At 40.3% G+C, this 25,687-nt stretch overlaps 3 protein-coding genes across 5 annotated transcripts in view; 2 read left to right on the plus strand and 1 right to left on the minus strand.

Annotated features, from left to right (window-relative positions):
- tdp1 (tyrosyl-DNA phosphodiesterase 1) overlaps positions 1 to 2,704 on the plus strand; it is a 30,597-nt gene extending 27,893 nt beyond the window's left edge. For both annotated transcript variants that reach the window (XM_061892337.1, XM_061892331.1), the window contains exon 16: positions 2,603 to 2,704. In XM_061892337.1, the coding sequence (XP_061748321.1) occupies positions 2,603 to 2,676 (74 nt within the window). In that variant the 3' untranslated portion in view covers positions 2,677 to 2,704. The remainder of the gene's footprint in view (positions 1 to 2,602) is intronic.
- A 1,882-nt stretch (positions 2,705 to 4,586) lies between these two features.
- Positions 4,587 to 19,545, plus strand: slc7a6os (solute carrier family 7 member 6 opposite strand). Its single transcript, XM_061892350.1, has 5 exons — positions 4,587 to 4,827; positions 14,663 to 14,983; positions 15,040 to 15,231; positions 15,339 to 15,471; positions 19,073 to 19,545. The coding sequence occupies exons 1-5, from the start codon at positions 4,636 to 4,638 to the stop codon at positions 19,195 to 19,197; spliced, it is 963 nt and encodes a 320-aa protein (XP_061748334.1). The 5' UTR covers positions 4,587 to 4,635; the 3' UTR covers positions 19,198 to 19,545.
- Positions 19,546 to 21,150: 1,605 nt separating this feature from the next.
- slc7a6 (solute carrier family 7 member 6) overlaps positions 21,151 to 25,687 on the minus strand; it is a 260,369-nt gene continuing 255,832 nt past the window's right edge. For both annotated transcript variants that reach the window (XM_061892370.1, XM_061892361.1), the window contains one exon: positions 21,151 to 21,365. In XM_061892370.1, coding sequence (XP_061748354.1) covers positions 21,298 to 21,365 — 68 coding nt within the window. In that variant the 3' untranslated portion in view covers positions 21,151 to 21,297. The remainder of the gene's footprint in view (positions 21,366 to 25,687) is intronic.

Below are 25,687 nucleotides of genomic sequence, written 5' to 3' on the forward strand. Positions count from 1 at the left end.
TCCATCTTCTTCCGCTTCTTCCACCTCATCTGGCTCCTCTCCATGTGAAGGAGCAGCGGCTTTACTTTGAGTTCCTCCCGGATGGCAGAGCTTCTCACCCTATCTCTAAGGGAGAGACCCAAACTCAGTTCAGCCGCTTGTACCCGTGATCTTATCCTTTCGGTCATGACCCAAAGCTCATGACCATAGGTGAGGATGGGAACGTAGATCGACCGGTAAATTGAGAGCTTTGCCTTCCGGCTCAGCTCCTTCTTCACCACAACGGATCGATACAACGTCCGCATTACTGAAGACGCCGCACCGATCCGCCTGTCGATCTCACGATCCACTCTTCCCCCACTCGTGAACAAGACTCCTAGGTACTTGAACTCCTCCACTTGGGGCAGTGTCTCCTCCCCAACCCGGAGATGGCATTCCACCCTTTTCCGGGCGAGAACCATGGACTCGGACTTGGAGGTGCTGATTCTCATTCCGGTCGCTTCACACTCGGCTGCAAACCGATCCAGTGAGAGCTGAAGATCCCGGCCAGATGAAGCCATCAGGACCACATCATCTGCAAAAAGCAGAGACCTAATCCTGTGGTCACCAAACCGGAACCCCTCAACGACTAGAAATTCTGTCCATAAAAGTTATGAACAGAATCGGTGACAACGGACAGCCTTGGCGGAGTCCAACCCTCACTGGAAACGTGTTCGACTTACTGCCGGCAATGCGGACCAAGCTCTGACACTGATCGTACAGAGAGCGGACCGCCACAATAAGACAGTCCGATACCCCATACTCTCTGAGCACTCCCCACAGGACTTCCTGAGGGACACGGTCGAATGCCTTCTCCAAGTCCACAAAGCACATGTAGACTGGTTGGGCAAACTCCCATGCACCCTCAAGAACCCTGCCGAGAGTATAGAGCTGGTCCACAGTTCCACGACCAGGACGAAAACCACACTGTTCCTCCTGAAATCCGAGGTTCGAATATCCGGCGTAGCCTCCTCTCCAGTACACCTGAATAAACCTTACCGGGAAGGCTGAGGAGTGTGATCCCACGATAGTTGGAACTACACCCTCCGGTCCCCCTTCTTAAAGAGAGGAACCACCACCCCGGTCTGCCAATCCAAAGGTACCGCCCCCGATGTCCACGCCATGCTGCAGAGTCTTGTAGACCAAGACATAAGTCGCATTTTACTAATGCTGTTGTTAGCAAGCTATGTTTTTTAGCTAATTTAACAGGTATACACCTCAGTGTCATGTTCAATTTTACTAATGGTAATCATGTTAGCTTTTTAGCTAATTTCAAAGGTAAAAACCTCAGTGTCATACACTTCGCATTTTACTAATGATAACTGTAAACGTGCTGTTAGCATGCAAACATTTTAGGTACACACCTCTAAGTAATACATTTTGGTACTACGCACATTATAGTTAGCATTTTTAGCACGTTAAGATTGGCAAGCTAGGTTTGTTTTTTAAGCTAATTTAGCAGGTATTCACCCAAGTGTCATAAGTTGCATTTTACTAATGCTGGTGTTAGCAAGCTATGTTTTTAAGCTAATTTAACAGGTATACACCTCAGTGTCATGTTGCATTTTACTAATGGTAATCATGTTAGTTTTTTAGCTCATTTCAAAGGTAAAAACCTCAGTGTCATACATCACATTTTACTAATGATAACTGTAAACGTGCTGTTGTTAGCATGCAAACATTTTAGGTACACACCTCTAAGTAATACATTTTGGTACTATGCACATTATAGTTAGCATTTTTAGCACGTTAAGATTGGCAAGCTAGTTTTTTTTTAAGCTAATTTAGCAGGTATACACCCAAGTGTTATAAGTCGCATTTTACTAATGCTGGTGTTAGCAAGCTATGTTTTTTAGCTAATTTAACAGGTATACACCTCAGTGTCATGTTGCATTTTATACTAATGGCAATCATGTTAGCTTTTTAGCTAATTTCAAGGGTAAAAACCTCAGTGTCATACATCGCATTTTACTAGTGATAACTGTAAGTGTGCTGTTGTTAGCATGCAAACATTTTAGGTACACACCTAAGTAATACATTTTGGTACTGCGCACATTATAGTTAGCATTTTTAGCACGTTAAGATTGGCAAGCAAGGTTTTTTTTTTAAGCTAATTTAGCAGGTATTCACCCAAGTCTCATATATGTTGGTATTTTACTACTGCTAACCGCAAGCATGCTATTATTGCATGTTAGTAGGGCACTGTTAGCATGCCAGCTTTTTTTTAGCTAATATAACTTCCGTGTCATATGTCGTATTTGACTACTGGTAACTGTAAGCATGCTATTGTTAGCATGCTAGCTTTTATCGCTAATTCAAAAGGTATGAACCTCAGTGTCTTATGTCATATTTTACTAATGTAACTGTTAGCATGTTGTTGTTAGCATGTTTGCAAAGTTAGCATGCTAGCTTCTTTTTAGCTAATTCAACAGGTATACGCTTCAGTGTCATGTCGTATTTTACTAATGAAAAAACCATTAGCATGCTGCTGTTAGCATAACTTACAACTTTAGAAGTGATCAAAACTTTTAATTTATTCATTGAGGTATTTTTACGCAGTGCCCCTTTTTCTCTTTGTCGACAGATCAACCTTGGATCTGGAACATTCCGTACAGCCAGGCTCCTGACACACATGGCAACGTCTGGGTTCCCTCTTAAAATTAATAATAATAAAAACACACCCAAATGTTGTTGTTTTATTTACTGGGAACACATGACTTTCTATGGACGGCCCTTTCTGCCACTAAACAAATATAGAAACACCAACGGTAAGTCATTTTTATGAAATAAAATAGGAAATTATGAGATAAAAATAAATTAAAATGTCAAAATTTTGAGATTGAAAATCACAATTATGAGATCAAACAGTAAAATTATGAGATAAAAAGTCATAATTAGGAGATAAATCGAAATTATGAAATAAAAAGTCATAATTATGAGATAAAATAGGAAATTATGAGATAAAAATAAAATGTTTTTTTATTTTGAGATAAAAAGTCATAATTATGAGCTAAAGTGATTTTTATGACATAAAAAAATTAAAATAAAAAAGGTCAAAATTCTGAGATTAAAATGTCAAAATTTTGAGATTGAAAATCACAATTATGAGATCAAACAGTAAAATTATGAGACAAAAAGTCATAATTAGGAGATTAATCGAAATTATGAAATAAAAAGTCATAATTATGAGATAAAATAGGAAATTATGAGATAAAAATAAAATGTTTTTTATTTTGAGATAAAAAGTCATAATTATGAGCTAAAGTGATTTTCATGACATAAAAAAATTCAAGACAAAAAAAATCAAAATCCTGAGATTAAAATGTCAAAATTTTGAGATTGAAAATCACAATTATGAGATCAAAAAGTAAAATTATGAGATAAAAAGTCATAATTAGGAGATAAATCGAAATTATGAAATAAAAAGTCATAATTATGAGATACAAGTCTAATAAATAAGTCATAATTCTGAGATAAAAAGTCCAAATTCTCAGAAAAAAAATCATATTTATTAAGACCATGTATGACATAACTCAAAATTATGAGATCAAAAGTCATAAATATGAGATCAGAATTCGAAATTATGAACTAAAAGTAGAATTTTTTTTATTTTATTAAAAGCACTTATATCATTAAAAGTAATTGTGATATTAAAAAGTAGACATTTTGCAATAAAAATCAAGTATGAGATAAAAAATTCCTATTAATGACACATACAAAAAAATCGAGACTATGGGAAAATAAAATCAAAATAATTAGATAAAAACTCAATTCTGAAGTAAAGCTGAAATAGTGGAATAAAAAACTCAATTAGGAATTAAAAATCTAATTTCGATTAAAAAAAATCGATATTATGAGATGAAAAATGGAATTTATAAGATAAAAAGTCGAGATTATGAAATAAAATGGCATAACTGAGATTTTTTAAAACATCGAAATTCCATCCATCCATTTCCTACCGCTTGTCCCTTTTTGGGTCGCGGGGGGTCGCTGGAACCTATCTCAGCTGAAATCAAATCGGAATTATGAAATAAAAATGTAACTATGAGTTTAAAAAAATCGAAATAGTGAAATTAAAAACTCTTAATTGTGATTCAAAAGTCTAGTTTATGAGAGTTGTCAGTTTATATCTCATTATTACGACTTTTGTATCTCATAATTTAGATTCCTCATAATTATGACATTGTATCTCATAAATTCGACTTGTTTATCTCATAATTATGACTTTATCGCATCATTTCAATTTTCTTATCCCAATTTCAATTTTCTTATCTCATGACCTCGACTCATAATTTTGACTTTCTTATGTAATTTGACTTTTCATGTCATAAATATGAATTTTCATCTCATAATTTGGACTTTTTTTTCCTCAGAATTTCGACTTATCTCATAATTATGACCAACCATTGGGGTATTTGTACGAGCTTTCTATCCTATTGCACTCTATTTTTTATACATTTGACTTTGTAATGTAAACAATAAAGCGTTCTTTAAAAAACGGTCACTCTGACGTCATCCCTATATTATTGGTCAGCCGAGGCGCGCTCCTGTGGGCGTGACTATAAGGCGGGCTCGTGCACGTCACAGCGGGCACACGCACAAGGAAGAAGAGCCAATATGGAGCCCAACGCCACCATCCTGCGTGTCAAGAGAAAGCGGGGAACCGACCCCGCGGACTCCTTGCTGCTCGCCTGCAAGCGTATCCGACCGGCGGAGACGTCCCAGGGCACCGGTGAGGTGGTCCCGGAGCCCGGCGAGGACGAAGTAGAGAAGTCCGTCTTCAAGCTCGTGGCCACCGTCGCCACTCAGGTGAGCTGAAGTAGGCCGCGGCAGAAGCCTCGGACTTTCCTGGCCTCACTCGCCCGGGTCACGTCAACGCTGAGGCGGGCGTGTGGGACGAAAAGTTCGTCGTTCTTATCGGATTTATTACATGTAATAATGTCCTCAAATTTCAGCTGGATGTAATAACGTCGTTTCGCTGCTTTCACTGAATGCTATCTGTTGTTAGCATTTAGCAGCTAGCTCAAAGAAACGACGTCACGTTGAAACGTCATCGTTTTAAAAAAACAATTGGCTTTTATCAAAGGCGGCATGGGTTTAATATAACAGGTAAAAGATTACAAATAAGATTTAAAAAAATCCTACATATGACAAAAAATCGAGATAATGGGAAAATAAAATCGAAATTATTAGATAAAAATTCAATTCTGAAATAAAGTTGAAATTATGAAATAAGAATTAATAATTGGGTAATTATTAGTATGTAGTATGGATAGATTATGACAAAAAAACTGAAAATGATTTTTAAAACTGAAATCATGTGATAAAAACTCGTAATTATGACCCAAAAATCTGGATAAAATAAAGTCTAAATTATGAGAGTAAAAAAATCTAAATTTTGAGATGTAAAATCTCAATTATGAGATACAAAAGTCATAAGGAGGAGATTAAAAAGTCGGGAAGTATGAGAAGTCATAATTAGGTAGAAAGTCGAAATTCTGAAATAGTCATTTATGAAGATCTTATATGACACCTCGAAATGATGAGATCAAGTCATAAAACTAATAGTTATTAACTAAAGTCAAAATAAAATAAATGTTATGGTATAGACATGAGATAAAAATCATAAGATCAAAAATCCTATTTGTGACACAAAATTCGAGTGAATTGAAAAATTAAATCTAAAATTAGATAAAGTCAATTCTAAAATAATGTTGAAATTATTAAATAAAAACTAATAAAGTATTTAGACATCTATGTAGGACAAAACTCAATTATGATTTAAATAACTAAAATTATGAGATAAAAAAAATCGAAGTTATGTCAAAACAAGGAAATTATGAGATAAAAAAATTGAAATTGAGACAAAAACTCATAACTATGAGCTAAAGTAATTTACATTAAAAACAAATCTAAATTTTGAGATGAAAAATCACAGTAACGAGATGAAAAGTCATAATTATGGGATAAGTCATAATTCTGAGATAGAAAGTTGTAATTCTGAAATAAAATTTCATTTTTCAGAAGATCAAATATGACAACTATAAAGGAGATCAAGTCATAAAAGTAATAAAATTAATAACAAAGTCGAAATAAAATATTTGTTTTATGGTATAGACATTATGGGGTAAAAATCAATTATATGATTAAAAATTCCTATTAATGACAAAAAATCGAGATAATGGGAAAATAAAATCGAAATTAGATAAAAAGTCAATTCTGAAATAAAGTTGAAATTATGAAATAAAAACTCATAATTAAGTAATTAAGCATCTAAAGTATGACCAAAAACTCATAATTATGATTTGAAAAACTGAAATTGGAAAAAAAAAAAAGTCGAAATTATGTCAAAACAAGGAAATTATGAGATAAAAACTCATAATTATGAGCTAAAGTAAAAATCGGGATAAAATAGTCTAAATTATGAGATTTAAAAAAAATCTAAATTTTGAGATGAAAAATCACAATTATGAGATATCCATCCATCCATCATCTTCCGCTTATCCGAGGTCGGGTCGCGGGGGCAGCAGCCTAAGCAGGGAAGCCCAGACTTCCCTATCTCCAGCCACTTCGTCTAGCTCTTCCCGGGGGATCCCGAGGCGTTCCCAGGCCAGCTGGGAGACATAGTCTTTCCAACGTGTCCTGGGTCTTCCCCGTGGCCTCCTACCAGCTGGACGTGCCCTAAACACATCCCTGGGGAGGCGTTCGGGTGGCATCCTGACCAGATGCCCGAACCACCTCATCTGGCTCCTCTCGATGTGGAGGAGCAGCGGCTTTACGTTGAGTTCCTCCCGGATGGCAGAGCTTCTCACCCTATCTCTAAGGGAGAGCCCCGCCACCCGGCGGAGGAAACTCATTTCGGCCGCTTGTACCCGTGATCTTATCCTTTCGGTCATGACCCAAAGCTCATGACCATAGGTGAGGATGGGAACGTAGATCGACCGGTAAATTGAGAGCTTTGCCTTCCGGCTCAGCTCCTTCTTCACCACAACGGATCGATACAACGTCCGCATTACTGAAGACGCCGCACCGATCCGCCTGTCGATCTCACGATCCACTCTTCCCCCACTCGTGAACAAGACTCCTAGGTACTTGAACTCCTCCACTTGGGGCAGGGTCTCCTCCCCAACTCGGAGATGGCACTCCACCCTTTTCCTGGCGAGAACCATGGACTCGGACTTGGAGGTGCTGATTCTCATTCCGGTCGCTTCACACTCGGCTGCGAACCGATCCAGTGAGAGCTGAAGATCCCGGCCAGATGAAGCCATCAGGACTACATCATCTGCAAAAAGCAGAGACCTAATCCCGTGGCCACCAAACCGGAACCCCTCAACGCCTTGACTGCGCCTAGAAATTCTGTCCATAAAAGTTATGAACAGAATCGGTGACAAAGGACAGCCTTGGCGGAGTCCAACCTTCACTGGAAATGTGTCCGACTTACTGCCAGCAATGCGGACCAAGCTCTGACACTGATCATACAGGGATCGGACTGCCACAATAAGACATTCCGATACCCCATACTCTCTGAGCACTCCCAGGTCATAATTAGGAGATAAAACGTCGAAAGTATGAGAAGTCATAATTATAAGATGAATAAATGAGTCATAATTCTGAGATAGTAAGTCGAAATTCTGAAAAAGTCATATTTCTGAAGATCATATGACATAACTAAATAATGAGATCAAGTCATAAAACTAATCAAATTATTAACTAAAAGTCAAAATAAAATAAAAAAATGTTATGGTATAGACATGAGAAGATATTATAAGATAAAAAATCCTATTTATGACAAAAAAATCAAGATAATGGGAAAATAAAATTAAATAAAATGTCAATTCTGAAATAAAGTTGAGATTATGAGATAAAACCTCATAATTCGATAATTGAACATTAAATTATGACAAACCTCATTATTTCAAAAACAAATTGAGATAAAAAGTTGAAATTATGTTAAAACAAGGAAATTATGAGATAAAATGACGATGAAAAAGAGATGAAAAATCACAATTATGAGTTCAAATATTTTAATTGTGATAGTCAAAATTATGAGATAAAAGTCCAAATAAGTCATAATTCTGAAACAAAAAGTCATATTTATGAAGATCACATATGACAACTCAAAATTATGAGATCAAGTCTGAGATAAGCTCCAGCGCAACCCCGAAAGGAATAGGCTGTAGAAAATGAATGGATGGATTATGAAATACAAACTCAATTAGGAACTAAAAACCTAAATTATGACAAACTCATGATTTAAAAAGTTTAATTTATGACATAAAATGTCAAAATTATGAAATAAAAAGTCAAAACTGAGATTAAAAAGTCGAATTTGTGTGATTAAAAGTCTTAATTCCGGAATGAAGTCCAAATTATGAAAGAAATATGATTTAAAAGTCAAAGTGATGAGAAACAATTCTTAATTTGTGAGCGTGCTGTACAGTTTTCAGTTTATCTCGTAATTATGACTTTTTATCTCATAAATTCGACTTGTTTATGTCATAATGTTTTACCTTATCTCATCTTTTACCAGTCCATAGTGGATCTAACATAATAGTGAGAGTCCAGTCCATAGTGGATCTAACATAATAGTGTGAGTCCAGTCCATAGTGGATCCAACATAATAGTTCGAGTCCAGTCCATAGTGGATCTAACATAATAGTGAGAGTCCAGTCCATAGTGGATCCAACATAATAGTGAGAGTCCAGTCCATAGTGGATCTAACATAATAGTGAGGGTCCAGTCCATAGTGGATCTAACATAATAGTGAGAGTCCAGTCCATAGTGGATCTAACATAATAGTGAGAGTCCAGTCCATAGTGGATCTAACATAATAGTGTAAAAGTCCAGTCCATAGTGGATCTAACAAAATATTGGGAAAGTCCAGTCCATAGTGGATCTACCATAATAGTGAGAGTCCAGTCCATAGTGGATCTAACATAATAATGAGAGTCCAGTCCATAGTGGATCTAACATAATAGTGAGAGTCCAGTCCATAGTGGATCTAACATAATAGTGAGAGTCCAGTCCATAGTGGATCTAACATAATAGTGTGAAAGTCCAGTCCATAGTGGATCTAACATAATAGTGTGAAAGTACAGTCCATAGTGGATCTAACATAATAGTGTGAAAGTCCAGTCCATAGTGGATCTAACAAAATATTGTGAAAGTCCAGTCCATAGTGGATCTAACATAATAGTGAGAGTCCAGTCCATAGTGGATCTAACATAATAGTGAGAGTCCAGTCCATAGTGGATCTAACATAATAGTGAGAGTCCAGTCCATAGTGGATCTAACATAATAGTACGAGAGTCCAGTCCATAGTGGATCTAACATAATAGTGTTAAAGTCCAGTCCATTGTGGATCTAACATAATAGTGTGAAAGTCCAGTCCATTGTGGTTCTAACAAAATATTGTGAAAGTCCAGTCCATAGTGGATCTAACATAATAGTGAGAGTCCAGTCCATAGTGGATCTAACATAATAATGTGAGAGTCCAGTCCATAGTGGATCTAACGTAATAGTGTGAGAGTCCAGTCCATAGTGGATCTAACATAATAGTGTGAGAGTCCAGTCCATAGTGGATCTAACATAATAGTGTAAGAGTCCAGTCCATTGTGGATCTAACATAATAGTGAGAGTCCAGTCCATTGTGGATCTAACATAATAGTGAGAGTCCAGTCCATATTGGATCTAACATAATCGTGAGAGTCCAGTCCATAGTGGATCTAACATAATAGTGCGAGAGTCCAGTCCATAGTGGATCTAACATAATAGTGCGAGAGTCCAGTCCATAGTGGATCTAACATAATAGTACGAGAGTCCAGTCCATAGTGGATCTAACATCATAGTGTGAGAGTCCAGTCCATAGTGGATCTAACATCATATTGTGAGAGTCCAGTCCATAGTGGATCTAACATAATGGTGTGAGAGTCCAGTCCATAGTGGATCTAACATAATAGTACGAGAGTCCAGTCCATACTGGCTCTAACATAATAGTACGAGAGTCCAGTCCATACTGGCTCTAACATAATAGTACGAGAGTCCAGTCCATTGTGGATCTAACATAATAGTGTGAGAGTCCAGTCCATAGTGGATCTAACATAATAATGTGAGAGTCCAGTCCAAAGTGGATCTAACGTAATAGTGTGAGTCCATCCAGTCCATAGTGGATCTAACATAATAGTGTGTGAGTCCAGTCCATAGTGGATCTAACATAATAGTGAGAGTCCAGTCCATAGTGGATCTAACATAGTAGTGAGAGTCCAGTCCACAGTGGATCTAACATAATGGTGTGAGAGTCCAGTCCACAGTGGATCTAACATAATAGTGCGAGAGTCCAGTCCATAGTGGATCTAACATCATAGTGTGAGAGTCCAGTCCATAGTGGATCTAACATCATAGTGTGAGAGTCCAGTCCATAGTGGATCTAACATCATAGTGTGAGAGTCCAGTCCATAGTGGATCTAACATCATAGTGTGAGAGTCCAGTCCATAGTGGATCTAACATCATAGTGTGAGAGTCCAGTCCATAGTGGATCTAACATAATAGTACGAGAGTCCAGTCCATTGTGGATCTAACATAATAGTGTGAGAGTCCAGTCCAAAGTGGATCTAACGTAATAGTGTGAGTCCATCCAGTCCATAGTGGATCTAACATAATAGTGTGTGAGTCCAGTCCATAGTGGATCTAACATAATAGTGAGAGTCCAGTCCATTGTGGATCTAACATAGTAGTGAGAGTCCAGTCCATAGTGGATCTAACATAGTAGTGAGAGTCCAGTCCACAGTGGATCTAACAAAATGGTGTGAGAGTCCAGTCGATAGTGGATCCAACAAAATAGTGAGTCCAGACCATAGTGGATCCAACATAATAGCGTGAGTCCAGTCCATAGTGGATCCAACATAATAGTGTGAGTCCAGTCCATACTGGATCTAACATAATAGTGAGAGTCCAGTCCATACTGGATCTAACATAATAGTGAGAGTCCAGTCCATACTGGATCTAACATACTAGTGAGAGTCCAGTCCATAGTGGATCTAACATAATAGTTCGAGTCCAGTCCATAGTGGATCTAACATAATAGTTCGAGTCCAGTCCATAGTGGATCTAACATAATAGTTCGAGTCCAGTCCATAGTGGATCTAACATAATAGTGAGAGTCCAGTCCATAGTGGATCTAACATAATAGTGAGAGTCCAGTCCATAGTGGATCTAACATAATAGTGAGAGTCCAGTCCATAGTGGATCTAACATAATAGTGAGAGTCCAGTCCATAGTGGGGCCAGCAGGAGATCATCTTGAGTGGAGACAGGTCAGCAGGGCAGAGTAGGCCACCCTGGGTCCCGACTTCGGACAGCAAGCGGCTCATCTGTGGTCACCGAATCTGTGGCAGAGCAGAAAAGAAACGGCAGATCAACTGGTCTAAAAGGGGGGTCTGTTTAAAGGCTAGGGCAGAGGTCGGGAACCTTTTTGGCTGAGAGAGCCATGAACGCCAAATATTTGAAAATGTATTTCCGTGAGAGCCATATCATATTTTTTTTAACACTGAAAACAACTAAATGCGTGCATTATTCAAGTAAAACCAAAATTTCTAGAGTATAATAAGTCTCTAATTCTTTTTAATAACATTCTTATTTCTTCAACAGGTGCAGTAGAAAACGGATGGATGGTTTAAAATGCATGAGAATGTTTTATATTTTGAACGTTATTTTTAACATTGTGATTACCAGCGGAATTATTCATTACTTACTGTGGTAAGCAAGATTTATCTGAGAGCCAGATGCAGTCATCAAAAGAGCCACATCTGGCTCTGGAGCCATAGGTTCCCTACCCTTGGGCTAGAGTACACAAATGAGTTTTAAGATGGGACTTAAATACTTCTACTGAGGTAGCATCTCTAATTGTTACCGGTAGAACATTCCAGAGTACTGGAGCCCCACTAGAAAACGCTATACAGCCTGCAGGCTATTTTTTTTGGGCTGTGGTAATCACTAATAAGCCGGAGTTCTTTGAACGCAGATTTCTTGCCGGGACATATGGTACAATACAATCAGCAAGATAGGCTGGAGCTAGACCGTGTAGTATTTTATACGCTCGTAGTAAAACCTTTGTCACATGTTAAGTGCACAGGTGAGCCAGTGCAGATGAGCCAGTATAGGTATATATTAGGGGTGTAACGGTACACAAAAATTTCGGTTCGGTATGTACCTCGGTTTAGAGGTCACGGTTCGGTTAATTTTCGGTACAGTAAGAAAACAACAAAAAAATAAGTTTTTGGGTAATTTATTTACCAAATTTGTAAACAATGGCTTTATCCTTTTAACATTGGGAACACTATAATAATTCTGCCCACGTTAATCCACATTAAACTGCCTCAAGTTGTTGCTTTGATTAAATAAAATGACAAAACCTTTCTTCTACATTTAAAAAGTGCAACGTTAAACAGTTTCAAGTCAACTCATCATGCTTAATTTATTACAGCATTTGGGAAGCCTGTAGTTGACTTGTATTATGTAAATTTTAAATTTTTGTCAACATGCGATAGCAGGGACCCTGCCATTCAAAACTAGGCTGCTACATTACTAATGATTAATTTAACTATAGCTGAAAAAATAGTACAATAGCAATAGGAGAGACTATTCATCCCTGGACACCATGAACTTCATGTTAGTTCATGTGAAATACCAGACAGACAGGGCTTTTCTGCCCCTAACACACGCACACACAGCAAAATGAGTTAATGTTATGCTAGAAGCTAATTAACCTTCGCCTCAAACCAGAACTGTGAGCGAGCTGAGCTGCAGTTTAGGTTTCTAGAAGGTCAACGGGCTCATAATGATGTTTGTAATAGTTGTGACTGGGAAGTGTTTTTTATAATTTGTGGAGAGTGCGATGTCCGCTGCTAAACACATATCTGCTCGACGCTGAAGCATTGACAACATGCGTTCTGAATACGCAGTGCTGATTGGCTGTTACATCGCTCTGAATACGCACTGCTGATTGACCATGTATGTAACCAATCAGATGGTTGTGTGGGCGGGACAATGCTGGGTGCTCACTGCTCAGACAGAGGCAGAAAGCAGAGCAGCTTGTTAAGACTTTGGCTTACAAACTTGTTCGATACACCACCGGACCGAAACGGTTCAATACAAATACACTTATCGTTACACCCCTAGTATTATATATATATATATATATATATATATATATATATATAATGTATGTATGTATGTATGCATAAAATGATCAAACTTTCTTGTTCTTGTCAAAAGTGTGGCAGCCGCATTTTGTACCAACTGTAATCTTTTAATGCTAGACTCAGGAAGGGCCGAAAATAATACGTAACGAACACATGAATAATAATCTCAGCGTCGCTAGTGGACAAAATGGAACAAATTTTAGCGATATTGCAGAGATGACAGATGGCCGTTTTAGTAACACTCTTAATGTGTGACTCAAACGAGAAAGTTGAGTCTAAACATTAATTAATAACATATTCTTAACTTTTTTCTTTCCTTCATGGATCTAAACTTTACCGCTGCCGCCCCAAAATCAAAGTTCTCTGGCTGACGAGGACCACTGGCACATCTCATCTTTGCATTTTGACTAGAATGCCCTTATGAGCATTACATATACCAAAATCAGGGTACCTATTGCATTGTTCACATGTTGAAATACCCTTTACAAAGCTAAAATCTACCCAAACAACCACTTTGCTGCTGCCCAAAATTGATTTTGAAGAGTATTTCATTCAACATGTAAACAGTACGGTAGGTTCTTGATACTTGTAATGCTCATGAGGGTATTCTTGTCAAATATGTGTAATTCTTTCTTCATTTGTTACCAGATTCACACCTTCTTTCTTTGTATTACCACTTGCACGGCTCTGGTAGCATCACAGCTAACGTTACCCGTGCTGCTACCTCTCTGCTCCGCGAGGGTGTATACATATGTGACGTATGTAAGAAGGTGCGCTTGCTGTCTGTGAGACGGAGAGACTAGAGAGTGATAAAAGCCTGTAGTGTAATGGCCGCAGCTAAAAGCAACGGCGTGATAACGTGTACTCGACTATCCTGATATAGTCATTTTCTTTAGCCCACAGAGACAAACCCGCAATATATCGATATATCGCCCATCCCTACTCCTTCCTCAACAACACTTTTGAGTCAAACTTTTGCTTGCCTGCTGAACAGCTCCAGGCCTATGGACACTACATCAACACACCCTAGGCAATGGCCACATACACACGGCTTAATACTCCTTCGGGGTGATGGTGTATATGCATTTCATAGCAGTAGTCGACCTCTAGGGCCCCAACCACCCTAACATATTTACGTGTGCATGGCATGATTGAGGTTTGTTCCCACTCCAGACTGGACCCCCTTAAGAGCCCGGTCTGGATTGTATTTTTTTACTCATCTTCTTACCCATACCTTTTTCCCATCTTTTACGGGGCGCCTCGTGGTGACCCATCAGCGTTCCTGTTCTGTAACCCTGTACACGGTTTGTTGGTCTAATCTTGAACGGGTATGTGCTGAAAATCTAGTTTAGTTGTACTTGTGCGATGACAATAAAGTCCTATCCTATAAAATGATATCAGTGATGAATATTCCTCACCTGAACACTGGTTCTTGTCCTCACCAGGATGCTCCCGTCCAGACACAGGTCCGCCAGGCGCTGGCCCGGCCCCGCGTGGCCCACGCCCTGCGGCCCTCCGCCAACAGTTCGCAGCGCATCTTCGGAGACCTGCGGAGCGCCAAGTGCGGCGTTCGCCGGGACGAGCGCTACAGAATCCTCTCCAGCCACCGCGCCGGTCTGTCGCCCCTAGCTCCGCCCCGGAACCAGCGGGCGGGCGACGGCGTGGAGGACGGCGGCGGAAAGAAACTGGACAAAGGTTTGGGGGAAATCCAGGTGGTGGACCTGGTGCACGAGGATCTACCAGAGCAGGACAAAGCTCTGGGCAAGGTGAGGAAACGCGGACCGGACTTTGCTGAAAACCGCTTTGACGTGTTTTACGGCAGTCCTCAGACCCCGACGTGATCCTGTGCAACAACACCAAGATGCTGCGAGAGCGCCTCAGCATCTCCACGGCGGAGCAAGACCAGGACCAGGAGGACGACTACGTGTACGACCTGTACTACCAGGACATGGTGGCGCCCGGCTGGATCCAGGACATCCTGTCCGTCAGGGCCTACGCCGAGGAGGGCGAACTGGTGTGTGTGGATGGATGCGGGCGCAGATGAATGAGTGCGGAAATGTGAGTGGGTGATTACCTCGGTGCTCGCCTGGTTCCACATCACCATGTCCGTTTCCGTCAAAGGTGCCCGACTTGGTGACGCACGAGGAGGAGGTGTACGAAGACGAGGACGACGAGAACGAGGAAGGAAACTGGAGGAACGACTACCCCGACGAGGACAGCGACGCGGGGAGCGACCGGGAGGAACGCTATGGCGGTACGTCACTCTCGTGTCACTTGTCTTGGGACCACCTGGGGCGCGGTGTTCGTAATTGCCTGGTTTTGGCTGTGGGCCAAATGGGCGCCATTCTTAATTTGTGTAGTCAAATCTGAGCTTTGAGCAATTCAAAATCAATTATTATAATCTGAGATAATTAGACTTGGCAAATTAGACAATATTACCTTATTTTCCAGACTAGAGAGCGCACCAATATATCTATCAATCAATGTTTACTTATATAGCCCTAAATCCGAGAGTCTCAAAGGGCTGCACAAGCCACGACGACATCCTCAGCTCAGATCCCACATTAGGGCAAGGAAATACTCAACCCAGTGGGATGACAATGAGAAACCTTGGAGAGGACCGCAGATGTGGGGACCCCACCCCTTGGCGACCGGTGCAATGGACTTCGGGTGGATCTAAAATAATATTGTGATTGTCCAGTCCATAGTGGATCTAACATAATATTGTGATTGTCCAGTCCATAGTGGATCTAACATAATAGTGAGAGTCCAGTCCATAGTGGATCTAACATAATATTGTGATTGTCCAGTCCATAGTGGATCTAACATAATAGTGAGAGTCCAGTCCATAGTGGATCTAACATATTGTGATTGTCCAGTCCATAGTGGATCTAACATAATATTGTGATTGTCCAGTCCATAGTGGATCTAACATAATAGTGAGAGTCCAGTCCATAGTGGATCTAACATAATATTGTGATTGTCCAGTCCATAGTGGATCTAACATATTGTCAGAGTCCAGTCCATAGTGGATCTAACATTATACTGTGAATCCAGTCCGAAGTGGATCTAACGTAATAGTGAGAGTCCAGTCTTTAGTGGATCTAACATAATCTAGTGAGAGTCCAGTCCATTGTGGATCTAACATAATAGTCCATTCCATTGTGGATCTAACATAATAGTTATCATTAAACCTAAATAAAACTAACTTTATGTTATTTGGAAATAAGAGAAATGATATAGATGTAAAATTATATATAGACAATGTTAGTATAGAAAGAGTAAACAAAATCAAATTTTTGGGTGTGATCTTGGACCACAGGATCTGCTGGAAGTCACACATTACATACATCAAAGGGAAGTTGGCGAGAAGTATTGCTGTCCTGGGTAAAACAAGGCACATTCTTAATCCAAAAACATTACACACTCTTTATTGTACACTTGTTTTACCATATTTGAGTTACTGTCTAGAAGTTTGGGGAAATACATATAGGACGAACATCCAACCACTATTCATAATGCAAAAAAGGGCCATCAGACTGATACATAACACAGGACCCCGAGAACACACTAATGGATTATTTATAAAAACATTTGATTTAAAACTACCAGATCTCATCCAACTCAAGACTGCCCAAATGATTTATAAAGCAAGTAAAGATTCACTTCCAACAGGGTTACAGAGAAGATTTTTACAGAAAGAAGGGAATTATAATTTAAGAGAACTACTTTTTAAGATCCAATATTGTAGAACAACGCAGAAACGAATGAGTATAACAATAGCAGGGGTTAAAATATGGAACTGTTTAAAGGATGAAATAAAACACAGCACCAACATAAACCAGTTTAAAAAGCTTTTTAAATCATTTATCATTAGTAAATATAAGAAAGAAGAGCAAACATTGTTTTAGAAAGACAATAATATATAATATGTATATAAATACAATTTATGATTTCATAATTATACATATAGGTTATATTAAAATGTATATATTACCACTTTATATGGAATTTAAATAAATTGTGTATATATAATTATATATATATATATATATAATATATATATATATATATATATATATATATATATATATATATATATATATATATATATATATATATATATAGTAATATAATATATATATATATATATATATATATATATATATATATATATAGTAATATAATATAAGTGAAGCATGTTTTAGATTTTATATATTTTGAAACTTGTTCTTGTTGTGATGGGGTAGGTTTATCAATCAATCAATCAATGTTTATTTATATAGCCCCAAATCACAAATGTCTCAAAGGACTGCACAAATCATTACGACTACAACATCCTCGGAAGAACCCACAAAAGGGTATATATATATATATATATATATATATATATATATATATATAAAAAAGTGTACAAATGTATATGTTTGATTTAAATGTTAAACTGTGTATATGAGACGTGTGCTACATATATGTTGCTTATATATTGTTTAAAAAAAAAAAAGTAATATAAGTGAAGCATGTTTTAGATTTTATATATTTTTGAATCTTGTTCTTGTTGTGATGGGGTAGGTTTATATAAGCGTTGCTTCAACCTACACCCTTTCGGCTCAATCATTGCTCAAATGAGTGTTTTTTTGTTTTCCTTTTTTTTTTTTTGTTTTCTTTGTTTTATGTGAAGATTGCCGAAACAATAGTGAGTCCAGTCCATAGTGGATCTAACATAATAGTGAGAGTCCAGTCCATAGTGGATCTAACATAATAGTGAGAGTCCAGTCCATAGTGGATCTAACATAATAGTGAGAGTCCAGTCCATAGTGGATCTAACATAATAGTGAGAGTCCAGTCCATAGTGGATTTAACATAATAGTGAAAATCTAGTCCATCGTGAATCTAATAGATTGTGAGAGTCTAGTCCATAGTGGATCTAATAGATTGTGAGAGTCCAGTCCATAGTGGATCTGACATAATAGTGAGAGTCTAGTCCATAGTGGATCTAACAGATTGTGAGAGTCTAGTCCATAGTGGATCTAACATAATAGTGAGAGTCGAGTCCATAGTGGATCTAGCATAATATTGTGAGAGTCTAGTCCATAGTGGATCTAACATAATAGTGAGAGTCGAGTCCATAGTGGATCTAGCATAATATTGTGAGAGTCGAGTCCATAGTGGATCTAACATAATAGTGAGAGTCGAGTCCATAGTGGATCTAACATAATAGTGAGAGTCGAGTCCATAGTGGATCTAGCATAATATTGTGAGAGTCCAGTCCATAGTGGATCTATAATATTGTGAGAGTAGAGTCCATTGTGGATCTAACATAATAGTCCATTCCATTGTGGATCCAACATAATAGAGTCCAGTCTATAGTGGATCAAACATAATAGTGAGAGTCTAGTCCATAGTGGATCTAACAGATTGTGAGAGTCTAGTCCATAGTGGATCTAACATAATAGTGAGAGTCCAGTCCATAGTGGATCCATAATATTGTGAGAGTAGAGTCCATAGTGGATCTAACATAATAGTCCATTCCATGGTGGGTTTAACATAATAGAGTCCTGTCCATAGTGGATCTAACTTTATAGTGAGTCCAGTCCATAGTAGATCCAACATAATAGTGAGTCCAGTCCGTAGTGGATCTAACATAATAGTGAGAGTCCAGTCCATAGTGGATCTAACGTAATAGTGTGAGAATCCAGTCCATAGTGGATCTAACGTAATAGTGAGAGTCCAGTCCATAGTGGAGCTAACATAATAGTGAGAGTCCAGTCCATAGTGGATCTAAACATTGGGGGGAGGGGTCCACAGCGTTGTCGACAATGACACCTGCTGACATGTATTGTCCCGTGTCGCAGGCCACTGGGAGGAGGAGCACTCTTACAGCCGCCGGAGCTGGCAGCGCTACCAGGGCGAGGTGCTGCGTGAGCTCAGTCGCCACGACGACGACGACACAGACGGGAGCAAAAACGATTCGGATTGATCCCGCGCGGTGAGATGCGTGCGGACGAGCCGCGCTGGCCTCCGACTCGCTTCTAGAAAGCGTAGCAAACTCTGACGTGCCATTGATGACAAGATGCTAACAATCATTCCCTCTGACATCTCAGACTCACAATGGACGTCCTTTCTATTTTTTTAAAGCAGCAGTGGAGTGTCGTGTGTTAGAAGTGTTGCAGTGCGTGATAGGCCTCGTATGCTCTGTGCCATGCTTTTCTTCTTTTTGCTTCAGGCGAGCGTGTGATTGTTGTCGTGGGGCCGCCAGTGTGGGTTGAAACTTTTTTTGTTGTTGTAAATATGTAGATGTGTATAAAATAAAATACATGTAAACAAACCTGCCGTCGAGTCCTTTTGTACCACTCTGCTACACAGTACACGCTAAACTAGTATGACTCGGTTGGTACGGCGGCCGTGCCAGTAACTTGAGGGTTCCAGGTTCGATCCCCGCTTTTGACATCCTACTCACTGCCGTTGTCTTTTACCTAGTGCCACCGACACGGGTTTAAAGACCTACTGAAAGCCACTACTACCCACCACACAGTCTGATAGTTTATATATCAATGATGAAATATTAACATTGCAACACAAGCCAATACGGCCTTTTTAGTTTACTAAATTGCAGTTTTAAATTTCGCGCAAACTATCCTGTTGAAAATGTCGCGGTATGATGACGCTTGTGCGTGACATCACAGATTGTAGAGGACGTTTTGTTCCAGCCCCAACCTCAGCTATAAGTCGTCTGCTTTAATGGCATAATTCCACAGTATTCTGGACATGTGTTGCTGAGTCTTTTGCGGTTTGTTCAATTTATAATGGAGACGTCAAAGAAGAAAGATGTAGGTGGGAAGCGGTGTATTGCGGTCGCCTTTAGCAACACAAACACAGCTGGTAATTCCTTGTTTACATTCCCAAAACATGACGGTGAAGCTTTACTATGGAACAGAGCGGTCAAGCGAACATGTTTCCCTACCGCATGTCAACCGTCAGGTTTCGGTGAGAAAATGGTGATAATAAATCGTCTCTTACCGTAGACATGAGCGGAGAGCTTGCGTCGTTATTCCTTCACCTGTAAAAAGAGGCAGCTGCTGACTCTCTTGCCTCCTCCCACCGGCTGCCCCCGACCATCGGATGCTTCCACCGTGGAGGGATGGGGGAAAAAAATCTCAGCCCGGCCCTAACGGCTGCCTTTGCCTCGTCGAGAAATGTGGCTTCGTGGCCACACCCCTCCGACTTTCAGGTTGTGCAGGTACGACCATATAATCTCACTAAAACACTAGTAACACAATAAGCAGATAAGGTATTTTCCAGAATCATCCTAGTAAATATGTCTAATAACATCTGAATCGCTCTGCTGTCCTTTTTTTTAAATTTTTTTTATTTCTAGTTCTTCACTCTCACTTTCCTCATCCACAAATCTTTCATCCTCGCTCAAATTAATGGGGAAATCGTCGCTTTCTTGGTCCGAATCGCTCTCGCTGCTGGTGGCCATGATTGTAAACAATGTGAGGCTGTGAGGAGCTCCACAACCTGAGACGTCACGCGCACATCGTCTGCTACTTCCGGTACAGGCAAGGCTTTTTTATTAGCGACCAAAAGTTGCAAACTTTATCGTGGATGTTCTCTATTTAATCCTTTCAGCAAAAATATGGCAAAATGGCGAAATGATCAAGTATGACACATAGAATGGACCTGATATCACTTTGGACAAATGAAGCGATTAGTCCATGAACAATAAGACAGTGGATCTTTTAATACATTGCCGTGTAATAATAAATATTGCAAGGAATAATCACTCTGAATACATTGTGCCTGCAATTGAGTTACATGCTTTTAAAATGTCAAAAATATTTACGTGGACTCTTACCTGAATGCATTAAAACGATGAAATACCGCATATTTGTGAATATTTCAATACTGTAAATAAAAGCACACGAGGTGTTTTTCTTGTTTTTTTTTTTGTACAAGGCAACTCGCTGGTCTTGGAGGTAATTAAAGTGTGCAGGAAAGTTCCACTTCCCGCTTGACTCCACAGGCGCTCGGAATGAAATAATAAGAACAGTCATATTTTTATTACCGGGGCGGGACGCTACTCGCTCTTGTCCATCTCTGTGAGGACGCAGAAACATGTGAACTGGGTCACGTGAGTCAGAGAGCCTGCAGGAATACAACAAACAGGACATCTCAATCCAAATAGAAGATCTTTGAACATTTGATGTTGGAAGCACGATAAAAAAAATTATATTTTGCAGCTCAGGGGTGTACAAAGTGCGGCCCCGGGGGACTTTGGCAACCCGCAACTTTTTTTTTTTCAATCGTTAAGGTTTACCTCAAGTTTGGCCCCGGGGACCCATATGGGTCATAGTCATAAAATTGTTAAAAACAAGCCCCGACACTTGAATTTGTAGCTCAGGCGTGTACAAACTGCGGCACCGGGGGACTTTGGCAGCCCGCAACTTTTTTTTTTTTAATCGTTAAGGTTTACCTCAAGTTTTGCCCCGGGGACCCATATGGGTCATAGTCATAAAATTGTTAAAAACAAGCCCCGACACTTGAATTTGTAGCTCAGGGGTGTACAAAGTGCGGCCCCGGGGGACTTTGGCAGCCCGCAACTTTTTCTTTTTCAATCGTTAAGGTTTACCTCAAGTTTGGCCCCGGGGACCCATATGGGTCATAGTCATAAAATTGTTAAAAACAAGCCCCGACACTTGAATTTTTAGCTCAGGGGTGTACAAAGTGCGGCCCCGGGGGACTTTGGCAGCCCGCAACTTTTTTTTTTTTAATCGTTAAGGTTTACCTCAAGTTTTGCCCCGGGGACCCATATGGGTCATAGTCATAAAATTGTTAAAAACAAGCCCCGACACTTGAATTTGTAGCTCAGGGGTGTACAAAGTGCGGCCCCGGGGGACTTTGGCAGCCCGCAACTTTTTTTTTTTTAATCGTTAAGGTTTACCTCAAGTTTTGCCCCGGGAACCCATATGGGTCATAGTCATAAAATTGTTAAAAAGAAGCCCCAACACTTGAATTTGTAGCTCAGGGGTGTACAAAGTGCGGCCCCCGGGGACTTTGGCAGCCCGCAACTTTTTTTTTTTAATCGTTAAGGTTTACCTCAAGTTTTGCCCCGGGGACCCATATGGGTCATGATCATAAAATTGTTAAAAACAAGCCCCGACACTTGAATTTGTAGCTCAGGGGTGTACAAAGTGCGGCCCCGGGGGACTTTGGCAGCCCGCAACTTTTTTTTTTTTTAATCGTTAAGGTTTACCTCAAGTTTTTCCCGGGGACCCATATGGGTCATAGTCATAAAATTGTTAAAAACAAGCCCCGACACTTGAATTTGTAGCTCAGGCGTGTACAAAGTGCGGCCCCGGGGGACTTTGGCAGCCCTCAACTTTTTTTTTTTTTAATCGTTAAGGTTTACCTCAAGTTTTGCCCCGGGGACCCATATGGGTCATAGTCATAAAATTGTTAAAAACAAGCCCCGACACTTGAATTTGTAGCTCAGGGGTGTACAAAGTGCGGCCCCGGGGGACTTTGGCAGCCCGCAACTTTTTTTTTTTTAATCGTTAAGGTTTACCTCAAGTTTTTCCCCGGGGACCCATATGGGTCATAGTCATAAAATTGTTGAAAACAAGCCCCGACACTTGAATTTGTAGCTCAGGGATGTACAAAGTGCGGCCCCGGGGGACTTTGGCAGCCCGCAACTTTTTTTTTTTTAACCGTTAAGGTTTACCTCAAGTTTTGCCCCGGGGACCCATATGGGTCATAGTCATAAAATTGTTGAAAAGAAGCCCCAACACTTGAATTTGTAGCTCAGGGGTGTACAAAGTGCGGCCCCCGGGGACTTTGGCAGCCCGCAACTTTTTTTTTTTAATCGTTAAGGTTTACCTCAAGTTTTGCCCCGGGGACCCATATGGGTCATGATCATAAAATTGTTAAAAACAAGCCCCGACACTTGAATTTGTAGCTCAGGGGTGTACAAAGTGCGGCCCCGGGGGACTTTGGCAGCCCGCAACTTTTTTTTTTTTAAATCGTTAAGGTTTACCTCAAGTTTTTCCCGGGGACCCATATGGGTCATAGTCATAAAATTGTTAAAAACAAGCCCCGACACTTGAATTTGTAGCTCAGGGGTGTACAAAGTGCGGCCCCGGGGGACTTTGGCAGCCCGCAACTTTTTTTTTTTTTTAATCGTTAAGGTTTACCTCAAGTTTTGCCCCGGGGACCCATATGGGTCATAGTCATAAAATTGTTAAAAACAAGCCCCGACACTTGAATTTGTAGCTCAGGCGTGTACAAAGTGCGGCCCCGGGGGACTTCGGCAGCCCGCAACTTTTTTTTTTTTAATCGTTAAGGTTTACCTCAAGTTTCGCCCCGGGGACCCATATGGGTCATAGTCATAAAATTGTTAAAAACAAGCCCCGACACTTGAATTTGTAGCTCAGGGGTGTACAAAGTGCGGCCCCGGGGGACTTTGGCAGCCCGCAACCTTTTTTTTTTTTAATCGTTAAGGTTTACCTCAAGTTTTGCCCCGGGGACCCATATGGGTCATAGTCATAAAATTGTTAAAAACAAGACCCATATGGGTCATAGTCATAAAATTGTTAAAAACAAGACCTATATGGGTCATAGTCATAAAATTGTTAAAAACAAGCCCCGACCCTTGAATTTGTAGCTCAGGGGTGTACAAAGTGCGGCCCCGGGGGACTTCGGCAGCTCGCAACTTTTTTTTTTTGAATCGTTAAGGTTTACCTCAAGTTTTGCCCCGGGGACCCATATGGGTCATAGTCATAAAATTGTTAAAAACAAGACCCATATGGGTCATAGTCATAAAATTGTTAAAAACAAGCCCCGACACTTGAATTTGTAGCTCAGGGGTGTACAAAGTGCGGCCCCGGGGGACTTTGGCCGCCCGCAACTTTTTTTTTTTTTAATCGTTAAGGTTTACCTCAAGTTTTGCCCCGGGGACCCATATGGGTCCTAGTCATAAAATTGTTCAAAACAAGCCCCGACACTTGAATTTGTAGCTCAGGGGTGTACAAAGTGCGGCCCCGGGGGACTTTGGCAGCCCGCAACTTTTTTTTTTTTAATCGTTAAGGTTTACCTCAAGTTTTGCCCCGGGGACCCATATGAGTCATAATCATAAAATTCTTAAAAACAAGCCCCGACACTTGAATTTGTAGCTCAGGGGTGTACAAAGTGCGGCCCCGGGGGACTTTGGCAGCCCGCAACTTTTTTTTTTTTTAATCGTTAAGGTTTACCTCAAGTTTTGCCCCGGGGACCCATATGGGTCATAGTCATAAAATTGTTCAAAACAAGCCGCGACACTTGAATTTGTAGCTCAGGCGTGTACAAAGTGCGGCCCCGGGGGACTTTGGCAGCCCGCAACTTTTTTTTTTTTAATCGTTAAGGTTTACCTCAAGTTTTTCCCCGGGGACCCATATGGGTCATGGTCATAAAATTGTTCAAAACAAGCCCCGACACTTGAATTTGTAGCTCAGGGGTGTACAAAGTGCGGCCCCGGGGGACTTTGGCAGCCCGCAACTTTTTTTTTTTTAATCGTTAAGGTTTACCTCAAGTTTTTCCCCGGGGACCCATATGGGTCATAGTCATAAAATTGTTAAAAATAAGCCTTACACTTGAATTTGTAGCTCAGGGGTGTAGAAAGTGCGGCCCCGGAGGACTTTGGCAGCCCGCAACTTTTTTTTTTTTAATCGTTAAGGTTTACCTCAAGTTTTGCCCCGGGGACCCATATGGGTCATAGTCATAAAATTGTTAAAAACAAGCCCCGACACTTGAATTTGTAGCTCAGGGGTGTACAAAGTGCGGCCCCGGGGGACTTTGGCAGCCCGCAACTTTTTTTTTTTAACCGTTAAGGTTTACCTCAAGTTTTGCCCCGGGGACCCATATGGGTCATAGTCATAAAATTGTTAAAAACAAGCCCCGACACTTGAATTTGTAGCTCAGGGGTGTAGAAAGTGCGGCACCGGGGGACTTTGGCAGCCCGCAACTTTTTTTTTTTTAATCGTTAAGGTTTACCTCAAGTTTTGCCCCGGGGACCCATATGGGTCATAGTCATAAAATTGTTAAAAACAAGCCCCGACACTTGAATTTGTAGCTCAGGGGTGTACAAAGTGCGGCCCCGGGGGACTTTGGCAGCCCGCAACTTTTTTTTTTTTAATCGTTAAGGTTTACCTCAAGTTTTGCCCCGGGAACCCATATGGGTCATAGTCATAAAATTGTTGAAAAGAAGCCCCAACACTTGAATTTGTAGCTCAGGGGTGTACAAAGTGCGGCCCCCGGGGACTTTGGCAGCCCGCAACTTTTTTTTTTTAATCGTTAAGGTTTACCTCAAGTTTTGCCCCGGGGACCCATATGGGTCATAATCATAAAATTCTTAAAAACAAGCCCCGACACCTGAATTTGTAGCTCAGGGGTGTACAAAGTGCGGCCCCGGGGGACTTTGGCAGCCCGCAACTTTT

Source organism: Nerophis ophidion, linkage group LG02, assembly GCF_033978795.1.
Source record: "Nerophis ophidion isolate RoL-2023_Sa linkage group LG02, RoL_Noph_v1.0, whole genome shotgun sequence".
NCBI lineage: Eukaryota > Metazoa > Chordata > Actinopteri > Syngnathiformes > Syngnathidae > Nerophis > Nerophis ophidion.